Source organism: Alosa pseudoharengus, unplaced genomic scaffold, assembly GCF_046254945.1.
Source record: "Alosa pseudoharengus isolate Yale_2024_CS ecotype anadromous, Long Island Sound unplaced genomic scaffold, YU_APseudo_1.1 YU_APseudo_1.1_scf_27, whole genome shotgun sequence".
Taxonomy (NCBI): Eukaryota; Metazoa; Chordata; class Actinopteri; order Clupeiformes; family Clupeidae; genus Alosa; species Alosa pseudoharengus.
Genome location: NW_027468704.1, coordinates 210,919 through 232,196, shown reverse-complemented (window position 1 = coordinate 232,196; position 21,278 = coordinate 210,919). Strand labels below are relative to the sequence as shown.

General features: G+C 40.0%; 2 protein-coding genes across 2 annotated transcripts in view; both read left to right on the top strand.

Annotated features, from left to right (window-relative positions):
* LOC143099282 (uncharacterized) overlaps positions 1–10,820 on the top strand; it is a 45,531-nt gene extending 34,711 nt beyond the window's left edge. Inside the window, exons 5-6 of the mRNA XM_076262378.1 lie at positions 6,957–8,521; positions 8,950–10,820. Of these exons, the coding sequence (XP_076118493.1) occupies positions 6,957–8,521; positions 8,950–9,029 (1,645 nt within the window). The 3' untranslated portion in view covers positions 9,030–10,820. The remainder of the gene's footprint in view (positions 1–6,956; positions 8,522–8,949) is intronic.
* Positions 10,821–18,691: 7,871 nt separating this feature from the next.
* Positions 18,692–21,278, top strand: part of LOC143099283 (uncharacterized) — a 107,027-nt gene continuing 104,440 nt past the window's right edge. Inside the window, exon 1 of the mRNA XM_076262379.1 lies at positions 18,692–18,731. The gene's annotated coding sequence lies outside the window, so the exon portion shown is untranslated. The remainder of the gene's footprint in view (positions 18,732–21,278) is intronic.

Below are 21,278 nucleotides of genomic sequence, written 5' to 3'. Positions count from 1 at the left end.
GCATACCGTGTTAGTGTTTACTTAGGCTACGTAAGAATCAGGAGCGTAGAATGAAAATGTAGCCTGGCCTATTTGATACACGAACAAGCGGTGTACAACGTTAAAAATTTGGTAAAATAAAAACAGGAGCATATTTGTTAGCTTTAACTAAAATGTGAACGGTGGAAGCTATAACGTTATGACCATCAACAATGAGTAACGTTATTCATGCCATGAATGAAACCCATGATAGGTTTCATCAGGTCCCTTCACACAGTATAATCAAGCACTATGCAGTCTGCATTCATAATCTATTCTAGGTGCTTGATTCTATACACCTGTGGAAAGTGACCTGATGTTGAATAGAACCAGAGCCATAGATAGTAGCCTATCTGTAGGCCTACTTCTCTGGTTTACGTTAACGTTCTAGTTAAAACGCAGCTGGTTAGTAGGCCTAATGAACAAATGTAACGTTAGTGCATTACGCTTGATTGTCGTTAGCTATCAAAACCTACAGCTAACTGGTCACTGTAAAGTTGACGACATATTAACGTTGATTAACAGTGGGTTTCCTTACATAGCAAATGAAGTGACCACGGCAGGCGAAGCCATTCAGAAGATTCACAGCTCCAGTGGTAGGTCGCGCTCAGCTGTTGATTGCTTTCAGCTGCAGTCACATCATAATGCAATAAGTTGCCGCCACGGCGGTCAATGTTAAATCTATGAGAATTTCTTGCTCTTTTATCGTAAATATCTCAAAAAGTATAAAGTTCACAAATGTGGAAAAACATAGGACAAATCTCCGTTACAAGACCTTTGTAGGAGTGTTTGAATGACGTAAAACGGCTCAGCGGTTTTAGAGTCTTTGAACGTCAAATTTGGTCGGAAGAAGAATAAAAATAACTAGAAAATGCAATTCCAAGGAATTACCAGTGCATGAAATTGCAAAAGTTGTGATGTAAAATATCATGTACAGTTGTGCTCAAAAAAATAGCAGTGCCTTTAGAAAAATGAGTAAATGTCAAAATTCTTCAAACAAATTGTACTTTCATGAACACAGATGCATTGGGGACACAGTACATTCTATTCCAAAGCAAAACAATTGGGCAAAGTCATCAAAACTTAAATAATAATAATGATATTTCATAGAAAGTCAGAAATGGCATGTTCAAAGAAATAGCAGCGTTGCCATCTTTCCTTGGAAACTCAAAATTGTACTGTACCAACTAAGAAATTCTTGATAAGTGAACTTGGCTGAGTATCCTAAACTAATATTTTGTTGCAAAACCACGGTTTCTGATAACTGCTTCACATCTGTGTTGCATGGAGTCAACCAACTTCTGGCATCGTTCAACAGGTATTGCAGCCCAAGTTAATTGTACTGTATTCCACAATTCCTCTTTGTTTCTTGGTTTTGCCTCATGCACTGCACTTTTTATGTCAGCCCACAAGTTTTCTATGGGATTAAGGTCCGGGGATTGTGCTGGCCACTCCATCAGTTGAATCCTGTTCATATGTAACCATGCTTTTGCTCGCTTGCTGGTGTGTTTCGGGTCATTATCTTGTTGAAAGGTCCACCTCAAAGGCATTTCCTCTTCAGCATGACCTCTTCCAGTATGTCAGACGCCCTGCAAACACCGAATTCAAGCCACAGTACTCAGTGAAGACAATTAAGCATGGTGGTGCAAGCATCATGATATGGGGATGTTTCTCCTACTACGGTGTTGGTCCTATTTACCGCATACCAGGGATCATGGATCAGTTTGAGTACATCAGGATACTGGAAGAGGTCATGCTGCCATATGCTGAAGAGGAAATTTCTGATCCATGATCCCTGGTATGCGGTAAATAGGACCAACACCGTAGTAGGAGAAACATCCCCATATCATGATGCTTGCACCACCATGCTTAATTGTCTTCCCTGAGTACTGTGGTTTGAATTCGGTGTTTGACTGACATACTGGAGGAGGTCATGCTGAAGAGGAAATGCCTTTGAGGTGGACCTTTCAACAAGATAATGACCCGAAACACACCAGCAAGTGAGCATGCGTTGGTTCCATATGAACAGGATTCAACTGATGGAGTGGCCAGCACAATCCTCGGACCTTAATCCCCTAGAAAACTTGTGGGCTGACATAAAAAGTGCAGTGCATGAGGCAAAACCAAGAAACAAAGAGGAATTGTGGAATACAGTACAATTAACCTGGGCTGCAATACCTGTTGAACGATGCCAGAAGTTGGTTGACTCCATGCACCACAGATGTGAAGCAGTTATCAGAAACCGTGGTTTTGCAACAAAATATTAGTTTAGGATACTCAGCCAAGTTCACTTATGAAGAATTTCTTAGTTTGTACAGTACATTTTTGAGTTTCCAAGGAAAGATGGCAACGCTGCTATTTCTTTGAACATGCCATTTCAGACTTTCTATGAAATATCATTATTATTATTTAAATTTTGCCCAATTGTTTTGCTTTGGAATAGAATGTACTGTGTCCCCAATGCATCTGTGTTCATGAAAGTACAATTTGTTTGAAGAATTTTGACATTTACTCATTTTTCTAAAGGCACTGCTATTTTTTTGAGCACAACTGTATAGTTAAAATGGTTAATACAGAGATGGTTACTACGGTGATGCTAGGATAGATATGGTGGTTGCATAGCTTAATAAAAGTTGATAGTTTGAAAGTAGACCGTTTAAAAGTTAAACGTATAGTTTAAAAGTTGTTGATAGACAGCTAGTTTAATAGATAGATAGTTTAATGATAGTTTAAAAGTAGACCATTTAAAAGTTGAATGTAAATAGTTTAAAAGTTGTTGACATACTGAAAGCTTAATGAATGTTGCTATTCAAATACTTTAATGGCTGTGTATAAGTAGATATTTGATGATAACTGAAAGTTAGAATGGCTCTAATGTTTGCTAGCAGTTATACTAACAATTTTAACTGTGCTAACAATGCTAACTATGCTAACCATGTGACTTAGCTAATTTAGCTAATTATTTTAGCAGTTATGCTAACTATGCCAACCATGTTACTTAGCTAACTTAGCTAATGTTTTCTAGCAGTTTTGTCAAAAATGTTAACTATGCTAACCATGTGACTTAGCTAACTTAGCTTATCATTTTTAACAGTTATGCTAACTATGCTAACATGCTAACTATGTTAACCATGTTACTTAGCTAATCATTTTAGCAGTTTTGCTAAAAATGTTAGCAATGCTAACATGTTAACTATGCTAACTAGCTACAGTGGGTAGGAGTCATAGTTGATGACATTTTACATTACATTACATTACATTTGGCTGACGCATTTTTAGCCAAAGCGACTAACAACATGGTAAACAGTTTTAAGTTTTAGAGCAATTCTCAACAATATTAGGACAATTTAAAAAACATTAGAGTACAGTAAGAATAAGTGCATCAGTGAGTGCTGTTTTTAACAGTTACGTGTCAGTTTAAGACGGCTGGTGAGTGCTAGGATCAGCAAGACTTGTTGTAAGTGTTGCTATGAGAGGAGATGTTCTCTAAAGAGCTGGGTCTTCAGGAGTTTTTTGAAAATGGAGAGGGATGTCCCTGCCCTTGTAGGAACTGGCAGTGTGTTCCACCAACGAGGAACAACAGATGAGAAAAGTTTGGATTGGCCTGAGCGTACCGGAGGTAGTGCTAGACGTCGTTCGTCTGAGGAGCGCAGCGGTCTGGAGGTAGCGTATGTCTGTATGAAGGCATTCAAGTAGGTGGGAGCAGAACCGGAGACTACTTTGTAGGCAAGCGTTAGAGCCTTGAATTTGATGCGGGCCGCCATAGGTAGCCAATGTAGCTGGATGAGTAGCGGGGTAACATGTGCCCTCTTGGGTTGGTTGTAGACCAGGCGCGCCGCCGCGTTCTGGATCATCTGAAGTGGTTTCACTGCGCAGGCTGGGAGACCTGTCAGGAGGGCGTTGCAGTAGTCGAGTCGTGAGATGACTATTGCCTGAACCAAAAGTTGGGTGGCATCTTGAGTTAAGTAAGTCCTGATTTTCCGTATATTGTAGAGTGCGAAACGGCATGACCGGGCGACTGAGGCAACATGATCTGAGAAGTTTAGTTGGTTGTCGAGAACAACTCCTAGATTTCTTGCAGTCCTGGTAGGTGAAACAGACAGAGAGTCAAATTTGATGTTGATGTCGTGGTGTATGGTAGGTTTAGCTGGGAGGACCAGCAGTTCAGTCTTTGAGAGGTTCAGCTGGAGGTGGTGTGCCTTCATCCATGTAGCTATGTCTGAGAGGCAATCCGAGATCCGTGCTGAAACCAAGGGGTCATCAGGTGGAAAGGACAGATAGAGCTGCGTGTCGTCTGCATAGCAGTGGTATGAGAAGCCATGCGAACGGATAATCTGTCCCAAGGAGGTGGTGTAGATAGCAAAGAGAAGGGGGCCCAGTACTGAGCCCTGGGGGACCCCTGTGGTGAGATGGTGAGGTGCAGATAGCTGACCAAGCCATGATACATTAAACGAGCGTCCTGTGAGGTAGGATTCAAACCAGGAGAGAGCAGAACCGGAGAGATTCCCATGTTAGCGAGTATGGAGAGAAGGATGCGGTGATTAACCGTGTCAAAGGCAGCCGATAAGTCAAGCAGAATGAGCACTGATGACCGAGCGGTCGCCCTGGCTTCTTTTAAGGCTTCTGTTACAGACAGCAGAGCCGTTTCGGTAGAGTGGCCGCTTTTGAACCCAGACTGATTTGGATCCAGAAGGTTGTTCTGTGAAAGGAAGTCAGAGACCTGTTTGGAGACTGCTCGTTCAATGCCTTTGGATAGGAAAGGCAGGAGTGAGACAGGGCGGTAGTTCTCGACTTGAGCAGGGTTGAGAGAAGCTTTCTTAAGTAACGGTATTACCCGGGCCATTTTGGGCAGCCGTGGCCCACTGGTTAGCACTCTGGACTTGTAACCGGAGGGTTGCCGGTTCGAGCCCCGACCAGTGGGCCGCAGCTGAAGTGCCCTTGAGCAAGGCACCTAACCCCTCACTGCTCCCCGAGCGCCGCCGTTGTAGCAGGCAGCTCACTGCGCCGGGATTAGTGTGTGATGACAAGTAACAGTTACAATGGCTGAACAGTTAAAAAGTTCAGTAGTTTAAAGGGTTAAATTGTTTAACAGTGAAATATTGTAGTGAGGACTTTTATTTTGAAACAGTTTTTGGCAGAGGAAGCAGTTAAACAGGATGTGTAGTCTTAATAAGGCCAGTTTGTATGCTTAAAGCCTGAGACTGGCAGTTGATCCAGGTGGCCCGAACACCTGCCATAGGATTCTAATTGCTTAACGGCCGTATTGTGATGTCATAATCATAATGTTAAGTCAATGGGGAAATGTTGATAGTTTTTAATTAATAGTTTAAAAAGTATAAAAGTTACAAAGTTGAAAAATACATAGCACCCATGTCCTAAGTAAGACCTACGTAACATAGTTTGAATGAAGTTTCTACGTTAAACGGTTGAAGCTGCATTAAACGCGTTAGAAGAAGAATAAGAACTAGAAAAGCATTTCCTAAAGGAAATATAGTGCATGAAAATGCAAAAAATATGATGTAAAATATCATACAGAGTAAAAACAAACTATACTGGTTGTTAAGTAGATGAGGTTTAATATAGTTGGAATGACTGAACAGTTAAATAGGTGGATAGTTAAAATGGTTAAATTATTTAGGTAGATAGTTGATGATAACTAACAGTTGGAATGGCTCTAATGTTTACTAGCAGTTATGCTAACTATGTTAAAGATAATAATGTTAACCAAGTTACTATGTTAACTAGCATGCTAACAATGTTAAAATGTTAATTATGCTAACCATGTGACTTAGCTAACCTAGCTAATATTTTTTAGTAGTTATGCTAACTATGCTAACATGTTAGCATGCTAACTATACTAACCATGTGACTTAGCTAACCTAGCTAATCATTTTTAGTAGTCATGTTAACTATGCTAACTAGCATGCTAACATGCTAACTATGCTAACCACGTTACTTAGCTAACATAGCTAATCATTTTTAGCAGTTTTGCTAAAAATGCTAACTAGCATGTTAACATGTTAGCATGCTAACTATGCTAACCACGTTACTTAGCTAACTTTGCTAATCATTTTTAGCAGTTTGCTAACATGTTAGCATGCTAACTATGCTAACCACGTTACTTAGCTAACTTTGCTAATCATTTTTAGCAGTTTTGCTAAAAATGCTAACTAGCATGCTAACATGCCATGTTAGCATGCTAACTATGCTAACCATGTTACTTAGCTAACATAGCTAATCATTTTTAGCAGTTTTGCTAAAAATGCTAACTAGCATGCTAACATGCTAGCATGCTAACTATGCTAACCATGTTACTTAGCTAACTTAGCTAACTTAGCTAATCATTTTTAGCAGTTTTGTTAAAAATGCTAACTAGCATGCTAACATGCTAACCATGTTACTTAGCTAACTTAGCTAACTAGCTACAGTGGGTGGGAGTCATAGTTGATGACAACATTGCTAGTTGATAATCTTAATAAATTAACTGTTCAGCCATTCCAACTATATTAAACCACCACCTACCTAGCATACAACATAGCAACCACCTCAAGTACCCTAGCAACAACCTAGCAACCACCTCAAGTACCCTAGCAACAGCCTAGTAACCATGCCAAAAACCCTAGCAACAGCCTAGCAACCATGTCAAATACCCTAGCAACAGCCTAGCTACCACTTCCACAAATACAACCTAGCAACCAATATAGTAACCAATGAGTTTAATCTAGCAACCAGCATAGCAACCACCACAACTAACCTAGCAACAGCATAGCAAACACCATAACTACCCTAGCAACAGCCTAGATAGATAGATACTTTATTGATCCCTAGGGGAAATTCAAGGTCACAGTAGCATACAGGCAACATACACACACACATTCACTAACAGCAGATTTAATAATGAAGATAAGGAATAATGAAGGTTCATACATCTTTTACAGACACCCCGTCTTGATAAGACAACTAATTGCCAAATGCAAGAAAATAAAGACAGGCAACACAGCATATCACTTGCTTCCGACAAAGAGTAACAGTAATAAGCATTCATCAGTCAGAAGATGCACTTTTGGACAAAGAGACAAGGGTAAACCTTCTAAAACAATCCTCATAGTTGGAGAAACAGGAACGGGGAAGACCACTCTCATCAACACCATGGTCAACTACATGTTAGGAGTGAAATGGGAGGACAGAGTCTGGTTTCAGATCATGGAGGAGGATAAAAAGAAGTCCCAGACAAAATCTCAAACATCTGTCATCACTGTTTATGAGCTGTTTCTGGAAACCAGTTCTTTATGTCTGAGAATTATTGACACTCCAGGATATGGAGCTACGGAGGGAATTCAGTTTGATCAGCAGATTGCAGAGAGTTTGCATATGTTATTCAAATCTGAAGATGGCATTCATGAAATTGAAGCTGTGGGTCTTGTAGTTAAAGGAAGTCAGAATCGCCTTACTACGTTTCAGACTTATATCTTTGATGCCATTCTATCATTGTTTGGTGAAGATGTTGAGAAAAACATTGTGATTTTCGCCACACACTCAGACAGTGTGCCTACTGCCAACCTCATCAGTGCCATTACAGAAGCAGAAGTGCCTTGTGTCAAAGACTCCCATGGATATCCACTTATCTTCACATTCAACAACCGACAAAATGAGACATATGAAGAAGAGGACAAAGAAGATTTTTTCCAGTCGTGTTGGCACTTAGGATACAAAAATATGGAGAAGTTCTTCAAGGTTCTGGAAGGCTTTGAGACAACAGAGCTGAAGATGACAGAGGGAGTGCTAAGAGAGCGCAAAAGGCTGGAGGCCTGTGTCAACAACCTACAAGATGCCATCAAGATGGAGGAACTGAAACAGAATGAACTTCAGCAGACTCAAAAAGCCCTGGAGGAAAATAAAAATAAATTTGGGAACAATGAAGACTTCATCTATGAAGTTGACGAGCCTTACAAAGCTGAGGTCCCAATTGAGTCGTCATGGTGGCATTTGACCAAAACAGCAATGTGCTGCACCGTCTGTGAGGAGAACTGCCACTACCCGGGCTGCTGGTGGGTGAAAGACCTCTCCTGGTGCAGTGTCATGAAAGATAACAAGTGCACTGTGTGTACAAACAAGTGCCCTGTCTCTGATCATGTCAAGCAAAACAAGATCTATGTGCCTAAAACCAAAAAGGTTCAGAAGACTGCTGTGAAGTTGAAACAAGCATATGAAAAGCAAAAGGATATTAAGGAAGCACTTGAAAAAGAGCTGAATGATACAAAAGTCAAGCAATCTAAATTGCTGGATGAGGCCTACCAATGCATCATGGAACTGGAGAGGATCGCTTTGAAGAAGGATGCTTTTTCTTTTCTTAATCATCTGGATTTCCTGATTGAGAAAATGAAGATGAAAGAGACAGAAGATCCTGAGAAAGTTAAGAAATTGAAAAAACTAATCAAGCAAAATGAGGACTCACACAAAAAAGGATGGGGTTACTGGAGGACTGGTATTGACATGTTTTCAGGTAATTAGAATTCTGTTGCCTATTGCCTTTTTAAAAAAAAAAAAATCATATGCACATACGTCTGTTAATGTGATGCCGCAGATTCAACTTTAAAAAAAAAAGAAATCTGCCTTAGTGCCAGCTGATGATATTGTCTTTGCTCACTGTACCAATCAAATGTTGACAAGGCTGAAGGAATGACTATTTTGAGACTGTGTTCACTGATGAATGTACAATTTTACAAACATAATTGTGTAGAAAACACAATTATGTTTGCACTACTTGAGGAGAAGGTCTTTAATAAGTGTAGTTTAATTGTACATTTCCATCTGAATAATGATAGTAAATATACACCAAATATAAAACTATCAATCGAATAAAGTATCACATAATATCATACAGTGTATTCTGTACATACGATTGACATGTTTGGTTTATTTTGCTTACAGGGTATTGCAGCGCCACTCGATCTTATGTCAGTGCTAAACTGCTCTCACAAGATACAGAAGAAAATCACCCTCTGTCCTAAATTTTTAAAAAAGGGCAGTGAAGATTCAAGGTTGTACACCCATCACAACCAACACATGGGATCAAGACATACAATACCCTCCAAAATTATTGGTAACCCTTGTTGAGTGAGTTGAGCAAAAAATAATATTTTTGTGATTTATCATTAATGTCATGAGGAAAATCCAACCTTGAAGGGAACAAAATATATTCTAAGAAAAAAATACTCTTCAAGAAATTGATTAAAAACATTGGCACCATTGTATTTATTTTGTGAATCCTTTTGTGGTAAAAAAAAATCTTAACCAGGCAACAGGAGTGAAAAAAGGTACCACCTTGAATCATGATTGGTGATGGAACCAGCAACAGCAACAAAGTTCCAGCAGCAAATCCAAAGTTCTCTGGGGCGAGGCCAAATCTTATACAAATCAAAACCATTACATGACAAAACCCATGACCCTCATGCTGTGGTGTAAGCAGAGACAATACACAACTTAAGGATTAAGCACAATACCCCACATGCATCCCTCAGTCTTTCCTGCCATTGGAGGCTGCATTAATCAATTAATATTATTCCCTCAGTATTCTAACAGTGGAAGTCGCATGATCTTTATTAGAGAACCAATCATGGAGAAAGCAAATTGGACGTTCAATACCGAAGAACACCAGTTCCTCCCAAACTTAATACATTGTTTGTAAACCATACATTATTGTACAAAATGTAATACTCAACACATGCAATTTAGGGAGAGTCTAAAATTTCTCCCAGACTCTCTTTGCCAGTATCCTAAAATATTTAATCTAAAACATAATGTTGGAGAATACACAGCAGGTACCAGAGACCATTCCTCCTTACAGAATCTCTCCAGATCGTCCAGATTTCAAGGTCCTATTGTGCCTTCTCCTCTTTAGCTTACTCTACTGGTTCTTTGGAGTTCAGATCAGGGGAATGGGATAACCATGGAAGAAGCTTGATTCTGTGTGTTGTAAGCCATTTTGTGTGGTCTAAAATGTCTAAATGGTTTAGCTCCTCAATAGATTATTGATCCCAAAAAGGTACTTTCGCCCTCTCATAAGTCACCAAAGGGGACTTGTTCTGTTGCTGCCCCTTGGCTCTGGAATAATCCTCTGTCCTGCTCCTGCTCCTAATTTTAGTCTCATTTAAAAATATATTTTTTCTATAGCTTTTAGTTCAGACTGAATACATGTTTTTTTTCTCTCCTTTTATGGTATTTTATGATGTTTCGTTTGTTTTTAATAACGTGGTTCTGACACTTTGAGTTAATTGAATTATGTTATATCCATATGTGTTCTGCCTTTAAAGTGCTATAAGCAATGCAGGGTAACGTTACTTCTGTTTACATTCAAACAAAACAGAGAGCTAGCTCGCTACTCCCTCCCCCTCAATTGAATTGCAATTGAAACTCTCCCAAACACGCATCTCATTGGTGATTTGCTGGAACAGTTTATGTTTTTATGGGCAAGGTTGGCCCAAGTTGATTTGTGGCCATTTTTGAAGCCTAGGCTGTCCACGGAGACCGCGTTTTCTTACAGTGTATCCGGGGCACAGGCAGCTAGCGGATGGTGAGGTCATGTTAGCTGCATGTGACAAAAAATGTTTTAGCTTAGAAACTGTGTTACATCGATTATAGCACCTTTAATTTTGTATATTATTGTGATCCCTGATTCATTTGATTAATTACTCTGTGTACCTTGTTATAGCTGTAAATCCCTTTTCTAATTGTAAAGCACTTTGACTTAACATCTGATTTTGATGAAAATGTGTTTATAAATAAATTACCTTGGCCTTAAATTTTGTTTGTTGGCTTTTCAGTTCTGTTTCTAAAAACTTTACAAAATGAAATGCAGATAATAAATTTGCAAGAACTAGATGTGTTTTGTTTTTACTGTGTAGCCAGCCATCTCTGCTGTAGTCTACTGTAGGTGCTTTCACCTAATTTCTGGGCTATGAAATGGTAATGACGGATTTAAGTATTGTGATATGAGCAGGGGTTCCCCAGGAGCTTACCCTGAAACTCTTTGGTCAGTTTAAACCCAACTAGAAAACGCAATTCCAGGGAATTACCAGTGCATGAAAATGCAAAACATATGGTGTGAAATATATTGTTAAAACAGATTATGTGCTAATTGGCAACCAACATGATGAGGTTTAATAATATAGTTGGAATGACTGAACTAGGTAGATGAGGTTTAATATAGTTGGAATGACTGGACAGTTAAATAGGTAAATAGTTTAAATGGTTATATTATTTGCTACAGTAGGTAGATGATGTTTAATATAGTTGGAATGACTGAACTACTGTAGGTAGTTGAGGTTTAATATAGTTGGAATGACTGAACAGTTAAATAGGTGGATAGTTTAAATGGTTAAATTATTTGCTAGGTATATGAGGTTTAATATAGTTGGAATGACTGAACCAGGTAGATGAGGTTTAATATAGTTGGAATGACTGAACAGTTAAATAGGTTGATAGTTTAAATGGTTAAATTATTTAATAGGGAATTATTGTAGCGAGGACTTTTATTTTGAAACAGTTGTGGACAGAGGAAACAGTTGAACAGGATGTGTAGTCGAGAATGAGGCTGTATGCTTAAAGCCTGAGAAACTGACAGTTGATCCAGGTGGCCTGGCCACCTGGCAGAAGATTCTAATTGCTGTGATGTCATGAAAGCCAATGTTAAGTCTATGGGGAAATTTTAATAGTTTTTAATTAATAGTTTAAAAAGTATAAAAGTTACAAAGACGAAATGTACAAAGCACCCATGTCCTATTAAGACCTACATAACATAGTTTGAATGAAGTTTCTATGTTAAACGGTTGAAGCTGCATTAACTGCGTTAGAATATAAGAAGAAGATGACTAGGAAAAACAGTACAGTGCAATTTCATGCACTGTAATAAGGCACTCAGGTCTGCAACACTTAGTAGACAAGAGACATGGTTCTATAAAAATAAAGATCACATTCTATTACAGCCTGAATGAGGAGTTCAAAGTGGGCCGTGCCAGGGAGGTGCTGCAATACAGAGAGTAACGGCTCCCACACACAGCTGCGTTCCGTCAACGCATGCCAGTAGGTGTTCCCGACGGTAGCTATGCAAATGACTTAAGGTATAACCGTAATTTGATTGGCTGGTGCCGTCCGTCGGTGCAGCAAAGGTTGAACTTCTCACTACAACAAGGCACAGGGGAAGGACAGGAGATCACTGGTGCAGCAAGAGGTGCGGGCACCAGTAGAGGAGGAGCAGGCCAGCAGGATGGTTGGCATGCGACAGCAGGGAGCCTGGGCAAGATAGGAGCATGCAGTGGACCGCAGAGTCTCATGTGCAGAGCTGTGGAAAGCAGAGCCCCATCGCATATGGTTCCTGATCCAGTCTACGATGTACTACCGAGCCCATCCAACCTGTTCAGCTGGGGATTGGTGGAGTCACCAGCCTGCAACCTCTGCCTAAAGAGAGGGACCCTGGATCACATCGAAGGCCCTGGGCGAGTGCCGCTACCGCTGGCGCCATGACCAAGTCTTGAAGCGAACACCATCAGCTGTGGAATTGGCCAATGCAAGCGCCTCCGCCCAGAGAAGAACATCATTGCTTTTGTCCGGGCTGGGGCCTGATCAACCCCAACTGGGTCGCCTGGGTGAGAGTGTATGATGTTTGAAAGACCCGAAACACTCTGTGACCCCAGGTAACATCACTGATGATGTGTCCATGTTGCTTCAAGTTGATGTATGTTACAAACATTAAATAATAGCACAATCCAAACACTGCATACCACAGCTGCACGTCCAAATGCATAGACAAGAAAACAACAACAGCACATAACATTCACATTCACTGTACACACAGAAACCAGCAGACTACACCCAGATATTGTATGACGCCCTATAGGTCCAGAGGGGCTACTACTAACAGCAAACATGGCCGGGAGATGGGCTGTGGACTTACTACAGTAGCAACAGGCTGACAGAAAGGGGAAGAGACTGGGCATGACACTGCATTTGAGCACAACAGACAAAGACACACACCAAGTGTACAGCAACTACAACAATGGACAATGAGAGGACTTGAAACAAATGGAATATGCGGTTATACTATTTCTCAACTTCTGTAAAGTACTCTGACTGGAAAAGGCTTGCAAGCAAGCCGCAGACAGATCAGAGGATTCACTTCCCTGTTGGTTAGGCTAGGCCAGCAACATGGGGGAGACGGGCGAGGGGGCCTTCCAGTGCCGCCGCTATCACCATGCTTATCACGCACTGTGCGTAGGGCACCAAGGGGCGTCGGGGGCACCAAAATTTAGCCAATAAATATAAGTAGCTTTACTTCAAACTGCTTTTCATTCTTCCGAACATTTACAGTGTCAAAATGCGGCAACAGCATGCTACATGCAATGATAATATGGGTCCTCTCAATCTCCACTGTGCAGCAGATCTAATTTCAACGTTATGCTACTCCAGTGATATTCAACCGGGGGTCTGCGACCCCTAAGGGGTCTGCGGAGGTACTGCAGGGGGTCCGCCAAATTATTTCATCTGAAGCATTTTTTTTCCTCTTCAGAAAAATTTAAAATGTCCTATAGGCTACATAAACATTAACAGAACGTAGAAAAGATGATTTGTATTAGTTTATAAAATATCATATAGGCTACATATGAGTCTTCATGCATCATGCACATGCTGACGCATCATGAACATGCACATGCTGACGAGACCAGTGCTGCTGCTGGCCATTTGGGTGCCCTAAACAGAACTGCTTTGTGGTGCCCCCCCCCCCCTCCAAAATATTTGTGTTTCAAATATGAATTACTTAAGAAAAATACTAATATTAAAATATTACTAGTTTGAAGTACTAGTATAAATGGTGCACTGTCACTTTAAGGGCATTGAGTCTAACGTTAGACCATTTTGCCAGCTCCATTCAAATATAGACTATGGCTGATAAACTAACTACATTTATAGCACAATATTAACAATGATATGCATAATATTAAGTTGGTATAAACAGCCTACATTGCTTTGGAAATGGAAGCATGTCATGACATGATGCTATCTAGACATTTTCTGTTTGCAATTAGAAGTGAATTATGAGCCTGGTAGCCACCTAGCCTGTCTGAGTGGAATGCATGTCAATCAACATATCATGTGCTTCATGTAAATGCTTAGTTTAAGGGAGCGAATCATTGAAATCATAGTGAGTGCAGCCTGTTAGTGCCCTCTCGCAGTCAAAGCCGTAGCCTAGATATTTCAAATACAGAAATGTTGAATTCCTTCTGACACGGTGAGTGTCACATCTATTTCCCTCTCTTCTGTCCTCTGTCTGATTTCTGTCTCATGTGTTGTGTTTTTAAAACAACACGTCTAAATAACCAATAATATAATTTAACAATAGGTTATGTTTGGGCCATGCTTAGATAATATTCATCACAACATTAAATATCCATCCTATATAAAATTAATATAGGCTAACTTAAGGTTCAGTGCAGGTTAGATAGGTGCTTCTCCACTGAATTTCAGCATAACATTTCCAGAAGGCCTACAGGTTAGCATCTCATTGGTGGCCTATTGCATCTTAATTCTATTTAACCATTAGCTTTCTCATTCGTTTTGACATGTCAGAGGTCGCCTAGGCCTATCTGCAACTACGTGACACGTGAGGCAAGGATAATTGTCTCGTCGGCTATTTTAGGCTACTTAATAAATTAAACGGAACTTAAAGAAAGAAATACCGGTGTCCTCTATGGTAGAAACGGCCATGTGACTGCAACTAGGCTACGTGACACCTGACGTTGCTGAGGCAATGATAATGGTCTCGTCGGCTATTTTGAATTAATAAATGAAACGAAACTTGATGCCGCTATGTGACTGCAACTAGACTACACTACACTAGTACGTGTCACCTGGCGGAGCGTTGAGGCAAGGATCATTGTCTCGGCTATTTTTACTTAATAATGAAACGAAACTTAAAGAAAGAAATACCAGTGTCCTCATATGGTAATTACGGCCATGTGACTGCAACTAGGTTACGTGACATAAGATAAACGGAACTTGACGAAAGAAAAAACCGAGGACATTATCTCGGTGTACTTTATGGTACGGCCATGCTCGCAGTTTATAAATGGTCATAGTGGGAACCGGATAACTCCGAAATCTCCTTTAGCCCTATCTTTGTGTCCTTCATTATTTTTCATTAAAAAGTTTCTTGTATCAAAAAGGAGATATCATAACAATGTCAAGGTAGCTGGAACCAGCCACTTTCTCTCTCTCACCCTCTCTCTTCTCTCTTGTCGTACCCGCTCAAGATGCGTCCCCATTAAATGGAGTAGGCCTAGCATGTAGATATACTGCATAGTGGAGATTGAGAGGACCCATACAGTATCATCATTGCATGTAACATGCTGTTGCTGTATTTTGACATTGTAAAAGTTTGGAAGAATGAAAAGCAGCTTGAAGTACTTATATTTATTGGATAAATGTTGGTGCCCCCGACGCCCCTTGGTGCCCTACGCACAGTGCGTGATGCGCGTGGTGGTAGCGGCGGCACGAGACTTATCATTGCCTCAACGCACCGTCAGGTGTCACGTAGCCTATAGTTGCAGTCACATGGCCGTATTTACCATAGAGGGCACCGTTACTTCTTTAAGTTTCGTTTAATTTAAGTAAAAAATGCCGACTAGACAATTATCCTTGCCTCAACTCACCGTCAGGTGACCCGTAGTTGCAGATAGGCCAAGGCTACATCTGACATGTCAAAACGAATGAGAAAGCTAATGGTTAAATGCCTCCTTGTTCTGGAAATGTTATGCTGAAATTCAGTGGAGATGCACCTAACCTGCACTGAAGTTAAGTCATATTAATGTTATATAGGATGGATATGTAATGTTGTGATGGATATTATCTATGGCCCAAACATAACCTATTGTCAAATTATATAAATTATTCGTTATTTAGACTTGTTGTTTTAAAAACACGACACAGGAGACAGGAGAGAGAAATCAGACAGTTAAGAAGAAAGAGTTCGGAGGAGAAGAGGGGGAAATAGATGTGTAAATAGGACAGAATTAGGTAAACACAGCACACAGTGAGGTGAAGCACACACTAATCCCGACGCAGTGAGCTGCCTGCAACCACAGCGGCGCTCGGGGAGCAGTGAGGGGTTAGGTGCCTTGCTCAAGCCTTGGCCTACTGGTCGGGGCTAGAACCGGCAACCCTCCAGTTACAAGTCCAGAATGCTAACCAGTGGGCCACGGCTGCCCAAATAAAGGCTCTTTATACTAACTTAATATGATGCATATCAAACAATGCTAGCGTTTGTTTATACATACAAATATAGTCTATATTTGAATGGAGCTGGCAAAAAGGTTGTTATATAGAGTCAATGCTTTTAAAGTGAAAGGTTGCCAGATTGCCATTTATAAACAAGTCCAACAGCATCAAACGTGGGTTGCCACATGCACTGGATTTTCCGGGATTGTTCTCTTTTTTGAGTGACTGTCCCGGATAATTAATAATATTCCCCAGGACCCGAATTGTCCCGGTTTTTGGTGAAAATTAACTTCTGATTATAATGTATGCTAGTTTCAAATGGTTTTGTTCTTGGTTGTGTTTATAGTACATCAAATCCCGTATAGCCTACGTACATAGACATAAAAGGCATGCTTTTTGGTGATTGGCAGCGAAAATAGAGTTTACATTATTACCTAGCAACTGCCGCGCAAGCACAGACCCAGACCCCACTTTGTAGTTACACGCACCTGTCCTAGTTGCTCTGTAGGCTAATATAGAAAGGGACAGCAGCAGGGAAAGGAGTCCAAAGCGAGTGTGTGTGTCTGCGTCAACGAGTGCGTCAGGGCAAATATAGGTACTAAAGGAACTATAGGAAATGTTTCAACATTGTATTCACCACGCGCATCACGCACAAGGGCACTAAGATAGCTTTACTGCTAACTGCTTTTCTCTCTTCGAGAATGTTTACGATGTTAAAAATACACCAACTTCGTGTTACATGCAAGGATGATGCAGCAGCATCTAGAACGTTACTTACTCGAATTAATTGGGGAACGCATCTTGAGTGCGCACCAGAGAGAGAGAGATAGACTGGCAGGTTCCCGCTGTAATTGTTGATATCCCCTTTTAATATATGAAACTTATAACTGCTTGTAACAACTAACAACAAGCATAGTATTGTCAATATTGTGTTATCAATGTGTGGACTATTGTGGTATCAATGGAAACATCTTTATTTGCATTCACAACTCTCAAAATGGTTCTTATAATATCTACCAAGCCTCTCAATGTCTCCACAATGATTGTAGACCGCACCTTTTTAACAGCAATCCGGGTTTTCAGTCAGGAACGATTATTTGCCATCACTCTGGCCTTGTGCTCACTTTTTTGCCGGATTGAGGTCTGGACTCTGGCTCTGCCACTCTAAAATGTTGATATTGTTCACAGTTAACCATTTCTTGCCTTGTTTGGCTATATGATTTTCACAAATCAACAAATGTGGCAACCCTAATCAAACGTTTTTTGGGGTAGCCAAATGGCCCGCAACTGCCCTGGGGCCTTCATTAACTTGCGAAGTGTGCGTATAGGGAGATCCGGCCCTGAATGCACGTAAGGCTGCTGGTCCTGATGGCATGGACGCATCCTCAGGGCCTGTGATATGCAGCTGACTGAGGCTTGGATTGACCTATTTAACCTGTCACTAGCCCAGGCAGCTGTCGTGCCGGTGGCAAAACACTCCACTGCAACGAGCCTTAATGACTTCCGTCCAGTTGCACTCACCCCCATCATCATAAAGAGCTTTGAGAGGCTGGTCCTGGCCACCTCAAGACCTGCTTATCACCCTTACTGGACCCCTTCCAATTCGCCTACCGTCAGAACAGGAGCACACAGGATGCCATCTCTACGGCACTTCACTCTGCCCTGTCCCACCCTGACAATAGCAACACCTATGTGAGAATGCTGTTAATTAAGTATAAGTATAAGTATACTCTTTTGATCCCGCGTGAGGGGAGGAGGTCCAACACCGACAATAACCTGCCACTCAACACCAAGACCAAAGAGCTCATTGTGGACTTCAGGAGGTCAAAAGCCAGCACTCTTTGAGTGGGGCGTTAGGCTATCAGAATTAAAATTACGTAAAAAATCATTAAGATGATGTGAGCATTGTGAGCAAATAAATGAAGCAAATAGTATACATAAATGGAATAAAGATCTTAAAAATTACATGGAGGTCTAAACTGAGGTAATGTCTTGAATGAAGCCCAGAGTCCTTCAAATACACCAAGTATTCTAGAGTGCTACACACTAGGATCTTTGAAATACACTTAGTGATATTTATGGACAAAACTTTGAATTTCAAACAATCTTTTCTGTTATGAACTTCTGCAGCAGATTTCAGTTCCATTAAGTCCTATGATCTTAAAAGGGAGCCGAGTTAACTCCACATTTAGTGAGTGCCACTGATGTGCATTACGTTTGCATTTTGCATTTGCATTTTACACAACGTCCCAATTTCTTCTGATTTGGGGTTGTATCAGGAAAGGTTTGAGTTCCCTTAAGTCACATGATCTACAAATGGGGGCCAGGCTACACTTTTGGGAGTGGCACTGATCTACATTATCACCTGTAGGCACAGTTGGGTTAGTTCTTTCTTGTCTTTGCCTGAAGTTATGAACCAGGAGAGCACCAGCTTTAAATTGAAGGTAGGTGAACATAGTTTTTGTCCTTGTAAATGGTTGAGGGCACATTTCTATAAGTTTTATAAGGAGCCAAAGAGCAAAATCGTGTGAATATAGTAAGTTCTTTTTTCCAATGCAAATTGAGAAATGTGAAATATTTCATGATACGCATGGTACACACAAAGTCATGCCATGATGACTAAAGTGAAGTTCAGCACACAATGGCACATACCTTGCATTTGGCAAGACCAAGACTATAGAAATCCAGATGTAATATGATTATTAAGTTTGGATTTATTTAGTGATATAAAAAGTGCATCAATCACAGAAAGAGAAAAGAGGCTTCGTACCAGATACCGCTACTAGCTAATTTCCATCTGTAGTCCCTGAAGTTTTTTTTGTGTGAAAATCATATGAAATATAAGAAATGTCATAGTGATCATATTGTAAAATGGGTCATTATATCTATAATCTGCATGTTTTGAACCACACAATCGTTAGTTTTCCATGGGTAGTAACCGTCCAGAAAGAATAAAATGTATTCTATAATAATTTCTTTTTATAAATCAAACGATTTGTTAGTCCTCTGGTTGTCAAACACTCTTCTCTTCAAACCTCTATCTAAGTCTTCCAGGCCCTTCCATCATAATGTTTGAAGCTTAAAACAAATCACTCTTTTATGTAATGAAACTGATTTCCTTCCCTCTGATTGCTGCTACCCATCTGTTTGTTTCACTACTGTTTCTAAGTTTTTTTTTAATGGTCAGTGAATGTAAGTCAGTCTTTTAATATGTATACCAGGGATTATAAATGATTCAAAGAAAGAAATTGAAACTGAAAACAAACAGTTTGAAATTAAACATAACTGAAAACAGTAACAAAAATGATTTCTGCTGCAGGAGTGAAACCATCAGCTCTCAGTTCTACCATCAGCTCTAGCCACATTCACATTCCTATTTTCTCTTATTGCCTCAGTACATTTAACACGACACAAACATACACATACATACACAAAACATTCATCAAACCACAACCAAACAGCACAAAAACAACAATTGGTGTTAGTGCTGGTGCTCGATGTGCTATCACATTGTCAAGATCACTGAGGGAAAGTTTATTTTTAACCTGTCTCATAATGTCTCTTTCAAGACAGACCTGGCTGAAAATGGCAGCAGTATATAGTTTTCAGATACAACATAAAACCACATCAGACATCTCAAAATGCATTCCAAACAGAGTGTAGAGAAAAATATAATGATGTTACTAATAAAAATGTTTTACTAATATAAATGTTTTTTACCCTGGCTTTGCTGAGTAAGGAGAATGGTCACAAAGCTACCATGAACTGGAAACATAGTTGTTTCCTCCTTCAATTTCGGATGTTGAAATTACCACAAAAAACAGACTGTGACACAGATCATCCCTCTGATCACCGCCCCCCTCCTCAAGGGATGACACCACTTTAAGTAGGACATTCAGGGTATCAGTGTTTAACTCACATAATTATCATGTGGGAACCAGATAAGCATGAAGGGACGTTAGATATTTGCTGAAATGGGCCATTTATTCCCCAGCCTAATACAAGGTTGTAATAACTGACATCCTATAAAATTACGCATTACTCATTTAAAAGAATATGTAGGGAATATGTTCAATGTAGGGTTTTGTGTGATTTTGTTATCAACAGAAGATCCAATAAAAAGCAGGGTGCTTGTATGTGCATAAATACAGTACAGGGGTGGGTAGAGTACTGGAAATCTATACTCAAGTAAAAGTACAACTACTCCGTTCAGAAATTACTTGAATAAAAGTACATATTCCCATATGAGAAATCTACTCAAGTAAAAGTAAAAAAAACACTTTGTTAATAAATTACTCAAGTAACAAGTAACTTTTTTTCTAAATATTTATATTTTTGATGGCCCTTTAAAGGGATACAAAAGTATCCTTTACGCCTGTCTGGTTTTCTCCTCCTCTGTAGGTTAATCATATAGGCAAACATATTTTAACAGCTCAATTCAAATATTAACGCTACGGATTGAAAAGCAGTCACTTCCAATCCATTGCCAGCTGATTCTTCTGCTTTGCATTGCTAGAGGTCTGGTTATAACTTCACCATACAGACAATGTAACCTAAAAAACAATGGCTATATTATGGGTAAACCTATAATTAGGCTATAGCACATGTCCACTTGGACAGAACGACAGAGTAGGCCTAGGATGTCTTTTTTCTCAGCCGACCGTCTTGGTCATGTCATGCACTGACAACATTGAGGCCATATTGATAGATAGAGATAGATACTTTATTGATCCCCAAGGGGAAATTCAAGGTCTCAGTAGCATACAGACATCACACACAACATGCACTTACAGCAGAAAGGATAAATATAAGTATAAACATATAACCAAACTCCACTGTACAATAGAGACAGTAGAAGGTAAGAAAAACTAACAAAACTAAATACTAAATATACTATATAAATTCACCCGAAATGGCACGGGTCGTGGAACCACACGTGCTCGGGCCCATCATGGCCGCTTGTGGCTATATTTTTAAATATATTTACAAAC